Source organism: Cebus imitator, unplaced genomic scaffold, assembly GCF_001604975.1.
Source record: "Cebus imitator isolate Cc_AM_T3 unplaced genomic scaffold, Cebus_imitator-1.0 Scaffold45, whole genome shotgun sequence".
In the NCBI taxonomy this organism is placed as follows: domain Eukaryota; kingdom Metazoa; phylum Chordata; class Mammalia; order Primates; family Cebidae; genus Cebus; species Cebus imitator.
In genome coordinates this window covers 6,540,275-6,559,989 of record NW_016107360.1, presented here as the reverse complement: position 1 = coordinate 6,559,989, position 19,715 = coordinate 6,540,275, and the positions used below count along the sequence as shown (strand labels likewise).

The 19,715-nt window shown below is 40.1% G+C and overlaps 1 protein-coding gene across 2 annotated transcripts in view; it reads left to right on the top strand.

The window, feature by feature from the left end:
• RAPGEF5 (Rap guanine nucleotide exchange factor 5) overlaps window positions 1-19,715 on the top strand; it is a 249,618-nt gene that overhangs the window by 162,499 nt on the left and 67,404 nt on the right. For both annotated transcript variants that reach the window (XM_017526967.2, XM_017526966.2), the window contains exons 10-11: window positions 12,500-12,618; window positions 13,078-13,166. In XM_017526967.2, coding sequence (XP_017382456.1) covers window positions 12,500-12,618; window positions 13,078-13,166 — 208 coding nt within the window. The remainder of the gene's footprint in view (window positions 1-12,499; window positions 12,619-13,077; window positions 13,167-19,715) is intronic.

Here is a 19,715-nt window from a genome sequence, read left to right as displayed (position 1 = left end):
TTCCCAAATCTCAACAACAAAGGAAATGCTAGCACTTATTGCCTTGAACCCTTAGAAATACCAAGAAAGTAACCTAGTTCGTGATGTTGGCTAGGTTCATTAGCTAGCCGCTACCCGCAGCGTACCTCCAAATCACTGTTTTTAAAACATGCAAATTTTTGTCTGTTACATGTCTATCTCCCACGTGAAAAATGTACTCTTTGAGAGCATTCCTAGGTTTTATTTGATTGAACTTTTATCCCCAGTGTTCAGCACTAGGCTTTCAGTTTGTGGAACTGGAGCTGACAGAGAAGGACACTGTGGGTGGTTTGAAATGTTTCCCACAGTCAAGCACTTCACATCAAATCTGTGAAAATCCAAAGTTGTTCCAGCTTCAGGATTCCAGTTCATTGGCTATTTAAAGTTTTAAATTAGAAGTTTTCTCCCTTGGAGAGTTCACCTGGAAATGACAAGCAGAAAAGGCAGGGAGGTTCATAACCAATAGTCACTTTGTAATATAGAAAAGTCTTTGGAAGAATCCATGCTTGGTAAAGAGTAGATACAGACTTTAATGGGTCACAGGTTATGGAGCAAAGATCTTACCTGGGCAGGTTTTTGAGGATTTCGACCTTCTTTGGCATTCCAGGTGCACATTAATATTCAGGAAAAGAGAATTTGTTTTTGTATGTGGTATCACTGCAATACTAATTCCTCACTTAAATACTAATTCCTTTTTTGTTCCCCTAGTCTGTCCCTCCCTCCACACCTATCCCCTCCATTAGGAAAAAAAGCAGGAAAGAACTGCTACTTTGCAGGCAAATTTATCTTTGTCTTATTTTAATCTTCTCTATTTCTTCTTTTTACCTTCTGTTTTTTTTTTTTTTTAACTTGCCTCTCAAATCATTTTAGCAATATTTCATTACATTTTAAATTCTCTTAACCTGTTTTCAATACCAACTTCCGGTTACTGTTCCAAGCACCAAAAGTAACACTTTGTCTACCTTTCACCCAACCTTGTTTCAAACTGTGAAATGAAGTTTCTGAGATGGTTACAGCAGAGACTAAAGGCCTGCCTCCCTAAAAACACCAAGGAATGTACAAAACATGAAAAAACAAGAGTGTTTACTTAAGAGGCTTTGTATCTCCTCACTCCCATTCCATGTGACCTGGCAACTGCTACACTAGCTAGGAATTTTTCATTCCATAACTTGTGTAAATAGTGGAACTCCCCTTTTGATTGCTGCTTTGCCCTTGCAGAAGTTCCACATGCATGCGTGCACACACACACAAAACATATCCTCACGTACACGCATGCAGATGCACATTGACACACACAGGAAATTTGGGAAAAGTGATAGAGTTCCTTGACTTCAAGCCTTTCAATCTTTTAGGGTTTATTTCCTTTTTAAGTTTGAAGAATACTTCTGCTGAGTCTACTCAGAGATAAGAACTGGCTTTTTCAAATAATTTCTGTTTATGAATTAGTTCCTCACTGAGTCAGAGGTATGAAACACAACTCAGTTTCAGATCCTATGGGAGGAGTTTGAAAGAAGTCAAGGCCATAGGAACCACTCAGGGCTAGCTATTTCATGCTGCTCTGAAAAGTCATGTTATTCTCTTGTTATTCAGTTGTAAAGGCTTCTGTAAAACTGCTACCATGGATTTTTTTAAACCCCATGGGACAAATATATCTGCAACCAGAATGTAGAAACTTTAATCATAATTTAGTGTAGGTTTCTGTCCTATCTTTGGGCTGCTGGTGAAAAGCAGTGATTCTGGTCACTGGCATTTTTTTCCCCTTTCTTCTTCTACATTTCAGGAAATGCTTAAGGATCTAATTTAGATTTCTGAAAGATCCTCATTTCTTCTGACGTGCTCTCAAATAGGCCTCTATCAGGTCCTGTGTACACACGGTGCCATGCCCTCGGTTGCCCGTTGACCCAGGCTGCTTAGTTGCAGGGAACTGAGGCACTGCTGAAGAGCCCTGGTCCACAGCATGCAGGTGGTAAGTGGCTCAGAAAAATCTCAGCGGTTTCCCAGTTTGGCTGACCCTTCACCTGTTCCCTCAAGCCTTCTAACCAGGGCGAGTGGATGTACCTCCGAGTCTGCAGAAGGAAATAACCACCATATCTGGAACAGAAGAGCAGCAGAAAGCAGTGGCGTTCCAGCTGTCTCACCTCAGGTGACCATGGCTGGCATCACATCTTGTTTGTCACTGCTGTGTTTTATCCGGTCTATACTCCAGTCATGCCAACAATGCAGGATGCAACTGTGCCTTTGCAGATCATCAGTAACCCTGACCAAAGACCAAGAGCCCACAGAGCGTTAGCTAACTCTTGACATTTTATATTTAAAAATGTAAGAGTCAGAGAGACAACTGAACTTCCTTGTCTCCTTTTAGTTTTTGATCTCTAGAGGTGTACACTTCTTGGCAAGTGAGATTTGGGGTGACGTGAATGCCAGAAAGAAACAGCTCTACATGCCCATGAAGATGATCAATTTCATCATCGTTAGTCCTTCTCTGGCAGAGGGGCTTGGAACCTCCGATTCTGTAGGTTCCGTGAGCTCTGTAATTAACTCCTGTGATGCCTTCTCCCTCTCAATGGCACATACAGCACCATAGGCAGCAGTTTGCATTGCAGTAGGAAAAGTTTTATGATGTTATTTTTGTGTGTTTTTAAAATTTGGATATTTATATATAAACATACATAGACAAAATTATAGCAAGACCCTGATGCAAATTCAATTTTGTAATACTTCAGTGTTAGTACACTTGGATGGTATACAGTTACAATATAGCTTGTATATTTTTTTGTCCTCTATTTATTGAGGGCTTTCTCTGTGTCCAGTATTCAGTTGGGTCTATAAGGTAGGGATTATCCCATTTCACAGGCAAGAAAACTGATGCTCAGAGAGATAGACCACTCAGCTAGTACAGCTAGTGCTCAACTTACGACCACAATTGGTTCAGACAGACCAGTCGTAACACAATTTGGTTGTAAGTTGAGTAGGCTATATGTACAGTACTGTGAAATGATGTTATAAAAATCTTTAAGTCATATTTTATCATAATTTTCTTTCATTATTATTATATATCATAATTTTCTTTGTTCATTTTATGCCATTTGTATCATCTCTACACCATTTTGTTTCTTATTTTTACATTCGTCAGGTTTAAGTAAAAGACTGCATTACCGGTACAACTGGTTTAATATTTGCAAAACATACAAAATTACAAAATACAGGTGCATACAAAAATACAAAATACAGGTGTAAAAAATACCATAGGAAACATTTTCCCAATTGCAAACCATATCAAAATATATAAACATGTACGAAACATTTTATTGGCCGTTTTTGAATTTGATCTTCCATCCAAATATATAGCAATTTCTCCATTTCGTGGATGGGCCCGCTTCCTTGCNTGGGGTTACCGGAGTTGGTTTTTTCATAAACATGGTGAGCTTTGTCTGAATTGTATGTTTCTTCTTATCTTCATAAATTTCACGATACGGACGAAACACATCTTGCGCCATCCGTTCAATCCTTGCAAATCGTTCGATGTTTGGGTCCATTGCTTCGAAATGTATAAGAAGTTTATTGGGAGGGGTTTGATGAAAAATATCCAAGACACAAAACACAAATTGCTATACCGAGTCTGGGATAACAGTTGAAATGGTGCACACGGAGATGGTAGTGCTGCCGGAAGCTGGTCCGCACTGTCGTACGCCCAGTTGGGCAACTTTTGCACTGCCAGACGCAGCAGTCTGGCTAGCGATTATGGTCGTAAAGTCTAATGGTCGTAAGTTGCATAGGTCATAAGTCGATCAATACCTGTAAATGGCAACTCTAGGATTTGAACCCGGTCTGTCTTTGCTTAGGTGGATATCAGTTTAATTTGATTCAGGCCATAAGTTCTTTGAAGGGATCCCATCATCTGAGTTTAATTTTTACTCTGTTAAAAATTGGTTATTATCCATGAACTAGAGAGAAATGGACCATATCCCTGGGTTGCTGCTTGGTGGAAAGGTTCTTGGTAAGGCGTGTAAATTGTTAAACAAATTAGATTTATCTAGTCATTAGTGATTGAACTGTAGTTGGGGTGGCAGGAGACTGTGGTGGGCCTTCATTGTCTTTTTTAGTGCCTAAAAGTCCTGGGAGGTGCATAATGGCCTTATTTTTTAGATGATACTTTGGAGTTTGGGGAGTATATTTTTATTCTCCCAGCAAAACAGCTATTGGATGGCTGCCAGGATTTGACTCTAGATAAGGCAAGCCCTGTAACCCATATCCTCTCAGTATAGGTTCAGGCCTTATCTACAGCTGTGAACTCAGCCCTTTGAGGACGGACGTCTTCCTGGGTGAGAACTGGCTCCAAAGACCCTGGAGTCAGAATCAGACTCTATGTGTGCTGTCAGAGAGCTATGCCCATTACTCAGACTTAGCCTAGATCTGACTTTACAGCTTTGGTTCCTGGCTACAATGGACTAGATTTAGTTCTTTCATTGTGCAGACTTTAGGCTTGAATCTTCCTTTTCTACCCTAGATTACCCCCTGGACTTAACTTCCTCTGAGTCTGAGCCTCTGCCTCTTTTGACCTTGAGCCATTCTGATTTATAGTATCTGTTCACTTATCCATCATTCGCCAGGCCATCCATTCATTTAACAGACATTGTTCTGGATGGTGGGATGAGACAGAAAACCAAAGCAACCCATCCACTATTCTCATGCAGCTATCATCAGAGTGGAACTGGCCCTGCCATTTCTCCTCCCTCTTCTGCCTTCTGTCCCACTCCCAAATCTGGTCATTAGCCAAGAACTTTTATATTGGAACTAGAAGCTTGCTGGAAAAGATTTAATAAAATTTAAGCTTTTATGATAAACAGCAACACCTGTGTGATTGACCAACCACTCTCAAAGGTCACATGGGAAATGTAGAGTGTGAAGCAAGCTGCGGAAGCTAAATTACAGTAAACTGATGTAGGCATTAGACAAGAAAGACTGTTAAAACCATAAAGCATGTAGAAATTGGATTCAGTCAAGAAGCAAAATGCTAACACACCCTACCCTAAAGATTTTAGATTTTCGACTTGTTTTCTGGACAGCAGGAAGATGAAATACATGACCAATATGGTGTAGTCTAAATTAATGAAAACTTCACACACGCTTCGCTGGAAACTGTGAAATGTGAAGCATGCTGGGCTGTCTCTGTTTGCATCCCCTTCTCACGTCTGCCCTGTGCTGGGACAAGTCCTCACCACACACTATGGAATACATCACGCTGGATTTCTTGTCCTCCTGCTCTGAATGGGATACAGCCAGTGGGAAGCATCGGCAAGAGATCAGAAGCAGGAAGGAGAGAGAGGTCAGGGTATTCCTCTCACTCTGTCCATCTTCCTCCTTAGTTCTGGCAGTGGCCACAACTCCTCCTTGGTAGCTTCTCATTTATGCCTCTAGCTCCCAAAGGGATCCAATACTTACTTTTACCTCCCCTTACCCCTTCCAGCCCAGGGCTAGTTAAGATCTCCCTCTTTTCTAGTCCTGGTTATCTCTCACCATTTTTACTTAGTTTTGTCAAATCTACCTACACAGCTGTAAATAGCCCCTTCATTAAACACTTTCAAAACCCTTGCTGAGTGTGCTTTTTCCTGCCAGTATCCAGAATGATCTGTCAAGCTAATACAGCATGTTGAAATATATTCATAATAAAAAGGCATTGACTTTATATTTCAAGATGCTACAGTCTATCCCATCGCTTCTGCCCCATTGTGCGGTAGGTATACTAGCTGAAGTTGGCCCTGGGATCAAATTCCCAGGCTTGCTCTGGTTTTGGGGTTATTAAACAAATTGTTTTATATGACGATATTCCTAGAGGCGATGACATTTAATACATAAAGTTTTTGTCTAGTAGCCAGTAGCTTTTTGTTTAGTTATGCATACTGGTTTTCTGTTGGAGTTTGGTGAAGTTCCATAAGAAATATATGTTTATTTTCATATCTATAAAAGTCAGACTTTACCTAGATTTTATAAATGTTGGAATGATGAATTTTATTAATCTTATTTAGGCTTTCATTACAGTTATTAATCTTAATATGTGTGGGATTAAAAAAAGGAAAGAACTAATTATCATTGTCTAAATACTCTCCTTCTGCCAGAGTATCGTGTACAAAGACGTATTTGTTAGGCCAGCTCCTTTGTGGTCGGCTGAGTCTAAGCGGCTCACCTTGACATACATCTGCTAACTTAATCTCTCTTAATCAGTTCTGTCTTGCCAGCAATATTCTTTTGACCTTTTTATAAAATATCTGTTTACTTTGTTTTCATGAGAAAAAGAATCATGAGATATATTTTCAGCAAATTATCTAAGGGTTGTTCTCAACAAAATTCTTTTTGGCTGGAGGAGATTTTTTTTTTCAGATAAGCATTCTAATTCTGCTGTACCCACATTTATAGAACAGAAACAGATGTGGGCATTGGTGGCTTGGTCAGCTAGGCTTTAGGTGAATTTCCATAGTGCAAGATGGGAAGAGATACCTAACTGCTAAATCATGTGCCTTCTTCCCATTTAGGGAGAGCCAACACTTTGGGCTTCTGTGAGAAAAGTGGAATTAAGAATAATTTTATAGAATCTTTATGTTGGAAAGGGTGCAGAGCATGGCCCTGACTCTCAATCCAGAATCATCTTCATTTTTTTATGATATGTTGACACACTCTGCTTCATCTTGGGAGAGAGCTGGGTCCATCTCTGCTGTTAGTACTTCTTTAAATTGGTCCACAATCAGTCACTTTTATCTCAGCACCCACTAGTGGAAAGTCACCTTTCTAGAACATCATGAGTAATTCCAGGGCTTCCTCTCCCACAGGGCAGAGTGGCTGGGAAAGTGGAAATAACCTGCTGCTACTTATCCTCCTGAACTCTTCTTTCTTGGACCTCTGGCTACCTAAATTGTACCTCTCAGGACATATTTCTCAGAGCTCCCTGTGGCTCCTGGGGGCAGATTCACTTGGCCCCTGGCCAACAAACCTGTGTCCACAGACTCATATCTGCTCTTTTTTTTTTTTTTTCAATTTTAAGGTAAAATTTACATAACATAAAATTAACCATGTTAAAGTCTGTAATTCATGTCCACCCACTTCTTGAGCACAGCAGGCCCGAGGCAGCTTACATACCAGGAGCTCCACCTCCACCAGCCTTAACCTGTATGTCTCTGTGCCCCAAGTTGCATAGACATGGGTGCCCACAAACATCGCCTTCCTCTAAAGCCAGTCCCTGCCATGTTTAACTCTGTTTCTGCCTTGGTCCCTGCCTCGGGTCTGGTCGGCACTTCATTTTGCCCTTGCAGGGTCTCGAGCGCTGCCTGATCTGAGCTGGTTGAGCTATGGTCACACCACTGCACTCAGCTCCTGCCAACTCTCTTCCTCTCTTGGAATGAAAGCCCTTGTATGGCTTTCCCAAACCAGACGGGCCATCTGGAACTAAAAACTGGCTATGCTAGCTCGAGCTTTTGACCCTGACTTTGGCTAGTCACCCCTGTTGCCTGACCCACCAACAATTGCCCTGCACTGGCAGTCAGCACGAGGGAAAGTGGCATCTTTGATAATTGTCATCTATAATATAGAGCACTGGCCATCTTAGGGGACATTTGTGGTTCTGGTTAAGAGCACTCGCATCGAGCCTGTCTGGGTTCAATCTCAACTTTGCTCTGTGATCTGTCTTATTTAATCTCTGGGCTCCCGTCTCCATTTTATTTTACAAAAATTTTACAAGGAATATTTTACAAAAATTCCTTGTAAAATAGGAATTTTTATAGCATTAATCTCAAAGGATCATTATAGTGATTAGGTAAGATAGTGGATCTTCAGCTCTTAGCTTTGCCTGTGGTACAGTAAGCCCTCAGCTACTGTTAGTTGTTATAGGTTTATCTGCCTAGTGGTGGCTGATTCCTCCCCAGTTGCCCATTCCTAGTGGTTCTGTTTGTTGCATATGGCAGTGTTGTCTTCCTTAGTTCTTGAGTTGTCATTACCTCTGCCACTATGGAATAAAATTATATTAGCTATTAATGGTCCAGTAACTAATAATTGCATGATGTTTTATACTTCACAAAATACTTTTCATATATTAAGTAGTGGCCAAGGCTTGGTTCTTGCCTCAAGCCACTCTCAGGCTAAGATCCTGAATTAGAGCAGGTCTTTCTGATCTGTTATGTAACTCCTTTCCTTACTTTGCCATTGTCCAATTTAACAAGCATGCCAGCTGTTCTTCTCAGGTTAGCACTGTCTGTTTGAGTGCCTTAGCTAAGCTGATGGTCAGGATGCAGAGCTGGGAAGGCCAGTGCTCTGCAGAGTTTGATGACCACCAGTGGAGTTTGACGATCCCTCCTTAGGAAGAGCACCTCTCAGCAAAATGTCCCTTCTCTGGGCTCTATCACAATTCACCAAGTGAAATATATTCAGAGATTTAAGGTGTCCTTTGGGAGACTGAGATGGGCAGATTGCTTGAGCTCAGGAGTTCAAGACCAGCGTAGGCAACAAGGTGAAACCCTGTCTCTACAAAAAAATAAAATAAAAAATTAGCTGGGCATCGTTGGTGTGTGTGCCTGTAGTCCCAGCTACTCAAGAGGCTGAAGTGGGTCACTTGAGTCCAAGAGGCAGAGGTGGCAGTGAGTTGAGATTGTGCTCCTGCACTGCAGCCTGAGTGACAGAGTGAATGTCCCCCCACCCCCCAAAAAAGAAAAATGAGATTTAATATGTTGCTCTCTAAACCTCCACTTTAAAATGCACATGCATTCATTCATCCTTTTGTTTATAAACATATTCAGTAAATGTTTATGTTTATGTTTATGAAATAAGTGTCTGTGAAATGTCAATACCTGGTTAATTGTTGGGAATTCAAAGTGAAAGAAGATAGGTTACTCACCCACAAGTGAGCTTGGGCAAGGCAGGGACAGAAAGTGCATCAGTAAGTGCTCCTCAGAGTGCTGAGTCAGAAGGATACATGTGGTGCTGTGAGGTCACACAGAAGGGCCAACAAGATCAAACTGAAGGCCAGGGGCTACCTGGATGAGGTGATTCTTGAAGTGAACTTTCTGGGATAAATAAGAATTAGGCCAAGAAAGTTGTGAGATGAAAAGAGGTATAACAAGCTATTAGCGACAAATGCATCTTCGGTTAATGTGTTCACAAACCTAAAGGCAAACAGCATTGGAAGTTGTGCTGCTTGTATGACTCCTTGAATGTCGTAGGGTTGAGCTGGATGATTCTCAGCATTTGCCATCTGAAAGGTTCTCTGGTACTGGCTGCTTCAGAAAGGTTTGATTTTAGAGGAATGGGCATCTTCAAGCTGACTTCTTTTTTTTATAAGGAAATTTCCAAGATGTAGTCTTCTTTTCCTCCTTGTTCACTCACAGTTGAACACATTTGACCTAAAGTGCCCTCATCATCACTTTTTCTTAGACTTACCATCTTTGTAAACGTTAGTGTCAGGCAGGCTTTCTCCTGGGGTCTCCTAATACAGTGCTCTCCTGGCTCTCCTCCTGGCTCATCTTGGTGGTAGTCTTCATGGTCTCTCTGTAAGTAGGTTCCCCCATTTCTCTAATATTCTCCCTCTTTAATTCTTCCCCTTACTCTGCTTTTAGTTCCTTTAATCCCCAATGTTCATAGTTCTGCCTCTTTCCTGCTACTCCTTAACAATCTCATCCACTACCAAAGCTTAAATAATTCTTAAATTTGTCTCTTTCCTTGACCTTTGTCTAGAGGAGGCCTAGTTCTTTATTTCTAACTGCTTGCTAAACATCTATGGCAGGCAGGCTGTCTTAGTACAAATTGTCAATGTTTAAAATCAGAAGCATCGTCTCCCTAGAATCGCTCCTTCATACACTTTCTCCCCTGTTTAATGGTGTTTCCATTCTTTCCGTCACCCATAATTATCTTTGATTGTCAGATCCCATGGATTCTACTTTTGCATTGTCTCTTGCATTTGGCTACATCTTAGGGTGGTCACCCTGTTATACTTATGTTGTCATGGAGCCTATTAACTTGCCAGTCAAGAGCAGGATACTTGCCTCACTCATCTTCACTTGCCACTTGGTGTCCAGAACAGTGCCTTATGCAAAGGAAGCCCTCACTATTTGTTGAATGAACGTCACTTAAGTGTTTTAATACTTTACCTGCATTTTATGAACTATTTGTTACTGAATATATTTTCTGTTATTAGTTCTCTTAATATTTTTAATCTTAACCAAGCAAGCACAAGAACAAAATTTCATACCCAGAACCTCAGCTATGATGATTCTGTTCTTTCTCATGATGAGAAATTAGTCAAGCATACCTGGGTCAGGAAACATTAAATTACCTTTCCTTCTTGAGAGCCAGATGTAATACAGAGGATTATTATGTTTTTATGGCAATTTTAGATAACATATTTCCCTTTATACATTAATTTTTCTGCTTTTTCTCTTCTTCACTTTTAACAGGTCTTCAAAATGGAAAACTATCACAATGACATAGATGCTATTGATAGTACATCAATATGATTCAGCTCTTCCCCTGCCCGGCAGAGTGTGGCTGCTGTGTGCACAGCCATGTAATACATATTAGTTACACAGGCATTAGAGAAGCCCTTCCCATCCATATGTATGTGCATGGCCTGTGGAAGTTAATAATGCCATATATCACATGCACATAGAATGTAAAACGTGCTTCAGAATGACAGCAAGCTCATATAAAATGAGTATTGGCACACGATTTAAGGGAAAGATTTTTGTCCTTTCAGAGAACAGAATTATTCATTTGTCCTATGTGTCTCAGCATCCCAGACCCTCATTCTGCTTTTTTTTTTTTTTTTTTCGGTCAATGTATGCATTTCTCTTCAGCCACCTTATTTCACTTCAGCCACATGGATAACAAAAGAACCCCTTTGGAAAAATGAAAGATAGCAATTACACATTGGTATTCATGTTACAGGAGTCCTACTGTCGTCCCCAGAGAGTTTAACAATGAATATCCAGCATTAATTGCCACAGTAACTGCGCGCTTCTGACCTTGCTGAAATGTAATACCTCGGTTTTACATAGTGAAATTATTTACCACTAAAAGATTAAAAATGAATGATCATAAAATTATATTGCTGTTTAGAATGACAAATATTTTTTGTTTTTAAGAAAATCCTGGAGGACTTAAATGATTAGCTTATTACATTTTCTTAGGAACCAGATTACCGGGAGGTAAAATCACAATTTTATTACTGATTTGGCTGGCAATTAGGGCAAGATTAGTACTTTCCTATTCTTATGAAAGGTGAATAAAATACATTGACATCCCCGAGTAGCCTGTAGAACCAATTAATAAGGCACAGTGGGTATTTTTTTCTCTGTTGGGGGCGGGGATATCCTCTTTTATGTTTGTACCTGAGCCTAGGTAGGTAGGATTTTCTGTCATTAGGGGAAACGTGCTAGGAACCCTAAGCATGTAGTACACTTTTTAAAGAGGTGATACCATTTTTAAAGTGAAACTTACTTACTCTCAAGTTTTCTTGCTTTAATCTTTTGCTCAAATCCTCAGAAATAGGGAAGCTAGATTTTCTGACATGCATCTTATAGTTCTTTTTTCCCGGACTACCTTATGCTTACTGGGTGTTGCACGTCGAAAGAATTTCACACTTAACACTCTGGAAGTGTTTATGACTCTCAGAGTCTGAGGCCAGCCTGCTGGGTCAGCAGCAAAGCTGTCCTCTGTGACAGAGCCACGTCAGCGGGCCACATTCGCTCTGGGCTGTGGAAGCTGTGTATGCAGAAATGAATGATGGTTCAGCCGTCTTTCCTTTTTAAAAAGGGACTGAGGTGAAGAAAGTCTGTGCACTCACCCATGACATCCAAATTTCAGCCTAGATGAGATTCTAACTAGAGATCCATTTTTGCTTGTGTTCTGCCAAAACAAGTACATGATAAATTTGAAGGCCATCTCAAGTCTGAAAAAAAAATTGAACTGAGTGATGGAGTGGGTAGTTTTTTTTTTTTTTTTCCCTTGCCTGCCTTTTAAAGTAAGGGTGATTACAGCTATTGAATATGGCTTAACTCACTGTCTTATTGTTTAAATAATGTATGTTTTTTTTATGATTTTTCAACTTTAATAGAGTGTTTAGTAAACATCTACCAGGTAAAAGAGAATATAGTATGCTTGTAATTAGTATTTGTACTTTTTGAAACTTTGAACTTTGCAATTTCTAAATTGTTCAGGTAGTTTTCAAAATAAACTCTGAATTCCACTTCTACTTTGTTTTTTTTATTTCCTTTAAACTATTTATGTCTCTCTAATGTTTTAAGTTTTCATAGCACTTGGGCCTGGATACTTTACTATCAGAGGGAGATTTTGGACCAGACTCCTAATTTATTTTGAATCTTTAAAGAGATGATACTGTAAAACAACTCTAGAAAATGCAGCTTTAGTTAGCTCCTTCCCCCGCCCTTTTAATTTTCTCTCTCTTTTTCCTTCTCTCATCCATCATCCCTGTCCACAATTAAAGCAAGATGATGAAGTGACGACTGTTCAGGTTAAAGAGCAAGACCAGAGCGTGCTGGTGCTGAAGAAAGTGCAGTGCTGTGGCCCAGCCCCCACAGCTGGGAGTGCGGAGAGCCATTGGAGGTGAGAGTTTCCCTGCAGCCACAGAGGCACGCGCTCCCGTTTCCTTTTCCCTGCCTGCCTTCCCTTTCCTTGCTCCATCTCACTCGCTCTCTGCCTCCTCTACCCTCCCTCCCTCTCTTTTCTCTCCGCCTCTCCAGCGTTCTAGCTGACTGCAGAGCTCTTAGCAGCCAGATGGACTCAGTTCCCAGTGAAAGGACAGGGATGGCAAGATCTCTTAGCATTTAGGGGATGCCTTTGTTAGTAACCGTTCACAATGGGCAGCTCTCGGCTGAGGGTCTTTGACCCTCATTTGGAGAGGAAAGATTCCGCCGCAGCGCTCTCAGACCGAGAGCTGCCCTTGCCTACCTTCGATGTGCCTTATTTCAAATACATCGACGAGGAGGATGAGGACGATGAATGGAGCAGCCGCTCGCAGTCTTCCACCGAGGATGACTCAGTGGACTCTCTGCTCTCTGACAGATACGTGGTGGTGTCTGGGACCCCAGAGAAGATTTTGGAGCACCTTTTGAATGACTTGCACCTGGAAGAAGTCCAGGACAAAGAAACAGGTAAGGCTCTGAGTAGCTCATGCTTCCAGACTCACAGCAGCTGATGCCCTTGTCAGTACCCTCAGGGGCAAGGTTCCCACTGTTAGCTGAAACCGGGGTGGGGAGAAATAGCATATGCTTTGTGCAACTCATCTCTTGCCTTGTGCTGATTTGTTTAAATCCAGTAAATGGACACATGTAGATCCCAAGCAGCTCCCTGGGAAGTAGCTGTACAAAGAAAATGATATGAAGGCAGCTGTTCTTGTTTCTTTGGCAATTTTCCCCAAATCTCACCTAAAGACAGTTGGCAAGAGGCCAACATTCAATAGCCCATGTTCAATGAAAAGAAATACAAAAGAGAGGAGGGTTCGCAGGCATTCACCTGGCATGTAGGCACTGCTGAGCTGGGAGCAGCAGCCTCCGTGCCAAATGTCAACAATTAATGCAGCTACTCAGCAGCTACATGGTTAGTGGCAACTTCTGCCTTTTTCCAAGTGGTTTACAAACTGCTTGGTCAGAACAAGCCCTGAGGTGCAGGCTATGATACAGCTTTTCAGAGCAGAAATTGTAGTGCGCTAAAGCCTTGTTGATCAGACTTCTTGTCTTTTAAATATAATCTGAGAGTAGAACACCCATTTTGCTTTTTCACCTATGTACTTTTGGAAAACCTACTATTCGACTTACAAAATGACTTATCCGTAACTTCTTTTATCTCAGAAGGGAGAGTACTTGCTTCTCTTAACCAGAATTTATAATTTGTTCCATGCTGGAGTTGTTATTCCAATGAATAGGCCTCTGACTGTAGCCTGTATTTTACAACTTGGTTCCCTAACGAAAATGCACTTTTTGCTCCTACCATAGAACCTGTGAGATTCTTAGATTTTTACTGTGCAGGAAGGATTGTTAAATGACAGCTTAGGTGGGAACAAGAATTTCCTTGTGTTCCTGGAGTTGTGCCTGAACATCAGTGATGTCTGGGTCTATATTCCGTTATTAAGGACAATAAGAGAAATAAGGATGTGTGAAATACGTAAATGGGCACCAAAAAAAGTATAAAAATGACCTAATCATGTATCCTACAGAAAAGTTATTGTTTGGTTTTAAAATTCAGATAGATACCTTATTTTGCATATATTTGAAGACAAAATCAATAGCTGTCATTTATATACCCTAAAAATGTAAACATTTTTAGTGTTTACACCACTAAAAAAAAAAAAAAAAACACATTCTCTTGGCATTTGCTGGGTTGATTTTGTATGTCTATAGATTAATATTTTGTGCATTTTAGCACTATTCTAATGTTCTGCTTCATCAAATATAATCATCATGGAAGTGGGTCTAATTTTCAGTCTACTGACTACCAGACTGCTTTACACAGGTGGTTTGAACTAGAGTATAGGCAAATTATCTGTCATGGAAAAGACACTTTAGTAGACGTTTGGAAAGATTGAATATTTTCTTCCTCTTAATAACACTACAGTTCTATAATGTAAGACTTCGTGTCTGGGTCACATTAGCAAGCGGGGAAATTATTAAAACTTGCACAGGCCTAGCTTGATTTCTTTTTCTTTCTAATTGTATTAGTTTGTGTTCTCTTTACTTTTGAGAAAATGGCTCAGGTGCTCACAAGTTCCCGCTACTTCACACTGAGAATGACAGATCACTCTTATTATTGTTGCTGATGTCAGAAGTTGCCTCCTATTGGGAAATATAGTGGTTTACATGCTGTCTAGTGACTTACTGTTGCTTTCTTCTCAGTTATACCAACCCCTGGGATCACATATATCACTTCCACCTTGTGCTCACAAAGCCAAGAGGACCAGGACTTCATGGCTTGACTTTCCCAGCACCAACCTAAGTGGGGATGAAGGGGTTGGTTGGGGTCACCTCACCTAATTCATGCTCATTTCCTTAGAGTTTGGGAGGAAGACACATGTGAAACTTTTGAGTTTTGCAGAGTCATCTGAGTGGCAAAAATGGTAACAACTTTCATCAAAGAAAGATTTTATGAAAATGGGAAAGTCAACTTTGGAGAAAGTGATTAATATGTATATAAAAGAGATGCTTAATTGTAGCTCTTCAAACCTCAACTGTGGCACTTGGAGAAAACTCAACAGAAAAGCCGCCATGTGGTTTCTGTTAATAAGATTACAAGAAATATAATAAATATAAAACAAGTGTATGCAAATTGAAGAAAAGCAGGTATTAATAGTTCGAATACTAAGCAAATCAGATATTTAAAGTAACAAGGCCCCTTGTCACTGACAAAGGTGAATTCTAGTTCTTTATCTTGGTCAGGTAAGCAACCCTCATTATCAAAGACGCGGGTATGCAGGAGCTGAAGAGAGTTGCATAAACCATATGGAGGACAGATGGAGGAAAATGAGAAGGGGCTACAATAAAACTACACAGCAGCATTTTTATGTTCTTGAGCGCCCCTTTTAGGGAGATGGAGCCATCTGGGGCTGCGTGCAGCCATATGGCGGCCCTCCACACGGTCCAATAGCAGTGAGGAGGAGAGGGTCCATGGGAGAAAAGGAATGGTCCTGGAGGCTGGGATGAGCCTGTTCTGGATTCTTACATTTTTAGACCCACCAGAGGATGGGGAAGAGAGCTGAACAAGAGATGTGTGTAATTTCTCATCCCTTTCCCACAAAAGTCACTAAATTGTGAAAATGTAGCTGCAGGACCCAATAGAGGAGGCCCTCTGTGCTCCCATAGGACAAGTAGAAATACTGATTGATGTTAACAAGCAAATAGTTACAGTTTACTCCATAGAATATGGCAGGAGGAGAATGCCAGGGCTATTAAAGTAAGACATTTCTGTTGTTACTGGACTCGAGAATAGAATATTTAAAAAACTAAACAATTCATACGGTATTCTGTCAGCAAATCAAGCTAAGTTTTTAAAGGAAATAATTTTAGAGGTGCTTAAAAGCAACCTACCAATGATTTTCCTAAATGAGTTGACCCCCACACACCTACTTTACATATTTTCATAGTTCCTAAAGTGCATATCTTTCCTTCTTGGTAATGAAAGGCACAAGAAGTCATCCAGTGATATCTTTGGCATGAAGGAATGCATGAGTGAATGAGTGAATTTCTTAAACTCTTAAAGAGAAGATCAGTGGGAAATGCAGATAAGGAACAAGTAAATCAACCAGGCATTTGGGTCCTTCTTTTTAGCCAGTTTTGAAATGTTCATTCATCTGTGACAAGCTCCCTTTTTGTTTACTAAGTTAGCTCTCTGAAAGCAAGCAGCAATGAAATTCATTGTCATCTAAATTTTTCAACATTTCTTCCTTTGTTAATAGTTCTTCATTGTTTAAAGTAGGAAAGCTGTGAGTCTGGTAACTGGATATTTATTTGTGAACCTGGACGGTGATTGAAGGTATTTTCAAAGATTTCCTTTTTTTTTTTTTCCCCCCAAGGTTCAGGTTTTGACTTGAAATATTTTGAAATGTTAGAGGAAAATCAGGTTGTTCCTGCAGTTTTATCTTTTATCTTTCCAGAAATAGGGCAAACATCATTGGGCATGAGATTTCCATGAGAGAATTTCAAGGAAGGCAAGAAAGAAAAAAACAAGGAGCTGTGAGTTAGAGGAGTTGAAGGGATGGAGGAGCACGTTTGGGCCCAGCCAGTCCTGCTCTGTTGTGGTCCTGCTAGTAGCTGGACCTGTTTAACCCTTTCTCCTCCCTAGAGAGGATAAAGTGTGTTTTGCTTACAGATGCTTCTGTAGTGAATGATGATTTCTGTTTCAAAGCAGGGGGAAAACGGTGGATTATATAAAGAAACCCCTTCTTATTGATTTTCCTTTCTGAATTTGTGTTATGACAGGTCTACCTTAGGGAAAACATAGGAAATATGTTCTTTCGCATTTCCTTATTCATCTTTTTGAAGAAAATGTACTTATGATTACAGGTTTCCAAGAAAAAAGAAAGCCAACAGAGAGTAGAATAGTAGGAATAGGTAAAGCCTACCAGCTGATTCTCATTAGGCCTGACCTGATTTCCTTTAGGTATGGCTGCTTTTTTTTTTTTTTTTTTTTTTTTTTTTTTTTTTTGTTTTTTTTTTTTTTTTTTTTTTTTTAATTTCAGGAGGTTATCATTCAGTATATTCTGTTAACATGCCTCTGTGTGGCAATGTCTACACAGCCTGCCTTGATTCTTTCAGAGATACCTCAGTGTTGGGGGCTCACGTTTAGCAGCACGTAGTAGATTGAGCCTGTGATTGAAGAAGTGAGTTCCTTACTGTTGTAAAGAGGAAACAACCTCTGTTTTATATGATAGGAGTGTCTCACTCAACTGATACCATCCAGAAGCTCTTGATGATCAGCCTAGTGGCTTTTTTTAAGCATTGCACTGATAAAACATTGAGTAAAGCAAGGGCAGGCACCTCATTTTCTATTAACTTTCTGATCTTCTCTCCTGCCAGCAACAAGCTCATGATCATCCCTTGATATTTAATGATGTAATTTTCATAGAGGAAAATTAAGAATATCTTCCTTCTCCTTGGAAAGATAGAAGACAATGTAGGTGAACTTCTTCCTTCCTTACCTTGCCTACTCGTATGTCTGGAATGATGCTGGGTGCCTGTATTCCAGGCTTTTTCTCTCAGGTTACCAGACCATAATAACCCTGTAGCAGCATGGCTTTTGCAGTACTAAAACTTTTTGAGGGTGGGTAAATATTTAGATGGTGGTAAGTCTTTTCATGATTTTGTGCAATTGATATGCACACGAAATTATCTTCTGTTTGTGTATTTTTATTTCTGTAAGGTCATGTAATAGACCAGTGTAGCTTATCTGTAGCTGTACATTAGCAGCACCTGGGACACTTTGAACAAAACAGCAATGTCCAGAAATCCTAATTCAGTTGACCTCAGTTGAGGCCTAGGCCTGAAGGGCTTTAAAAGTTCCCCAGGGGATGCAATCTGCAGCCTATCTAAAAGCCACTGAAATAGAACATTGTCTCGCTTCTACATTTTTAAAGACCTATTCCAGGTTTCTAATGGTTATAGATATACAGAGAGTCAGGGACATCATTCCCTTTTCTGACCCCTCTTAGAGGACTCTATGTCCAGCCTCATGTCCACTGGCCCCTGCCCTGGAGTTCTACAGCCTGGGAAGTTCATAACTGACAAACCTACACTGCCAGTCCATCCATTAAAGTGGTTTTGGAGAAAAGGACACCATCAGAGGGAACAGAGGTACTGGACACACAAAACGTTTGGTTTCTCAGCTCTTGGAATGAGAAGGTGCAACTATAGTGAACAAAAGCCATTTGGATTTTTGTGTGGATTCTGTCACACTACACAAATTCCTGGGTGGTCCTTAGGTTTCACAACCAAGAATGCTTCTGAAAGAAATAATGTTTTAAGAAAGGAGAAAATACACATAGCAAAGTAGAAAGGTTACTAAAATGAAATTCTAACGTTTTGAGTACCAGATCTGGACTCCATTAAAAAACCAGCCAGAGACTTTGAGTATGTAATAAATGAAATGATCTCTGAAGTTTCTTTCATCACTAAAACTCTTTGATTCAAAAAGATCTATATCTTCTTTCCTTTCAAAATATGTTACAGAACCATAGAATTTTAGATGGGAGGGAGACCTGAGAATTCATGTGGATGACCTCCAAAGTCATTTTATGCTGAAAACACCATCACTTAGCCCTTGCACAAGTGATGGAAATTTGGTCTAACTTCATATTACTGCTACATTTCTGCAGCCTCATAGAGCTGTTAGAATGTTGTCAGGGTATTAAGCTTAGAATCCAAGGCTGAGTGGCCATACCTGCTGATGATTTAAGTGTGTTTTTATAGAACCTTGTCCAATGGGAAACTTTTTAAGTTCCTTTGAGAAATTACGCCATAACATTTCTAAAGAATAGCTTTGATTTATCACCTTACTGCTAAATTCCATTTGCAGAGTTTTATTACCAAACCATTTTGGGATATTCAGAAATAGTGTTGCAGGAGAAAAGCAGCAGTTTTCCCCCAGTGATGAAATATACTACATCATATCTCTTGTACTAGCCATTTCCCTTCACTTCCTTAACTTTCAGCTTTATACGCTGCTTCTGTAAAAAAATATAACAGTGCATTTCTAGTTATTCAGTTTGTGTATGCACCTGAATGAATCTCTTAGAAAATTTTAGTTCCTTTATTTATTTAATTCCTTTAAACATCTTTGACTTCCAATTGCATAGGCACTGTTCTAAACGCCAGGTATACAAAATAGACAAACTCCTTACCCTCCTGAAGGCTTATATTCTTTTGGAGGGAATCAGACAATAAACAAAATAAGTAGGAAAATATTGTATATTAGATGATGGGTTTCTAAATAACCAATATCATTCCAGGCACTAATTTGGGATAACTATATCCATGTCTTTAAAAATAAGAAAACTGGAGGATAGTTTAATGTATTTAAAGTATTTTAAGAATTAACATGAAACTTCTCGCCGGGCGCGGTGGCTCAAGCCTGTAATCCCAGCACTTTGGGAGGCCGAGGCGGGTGGATCATGAGGTCAAGAGATCGAGACCATCCTGGTCAACATGGTGAAACCC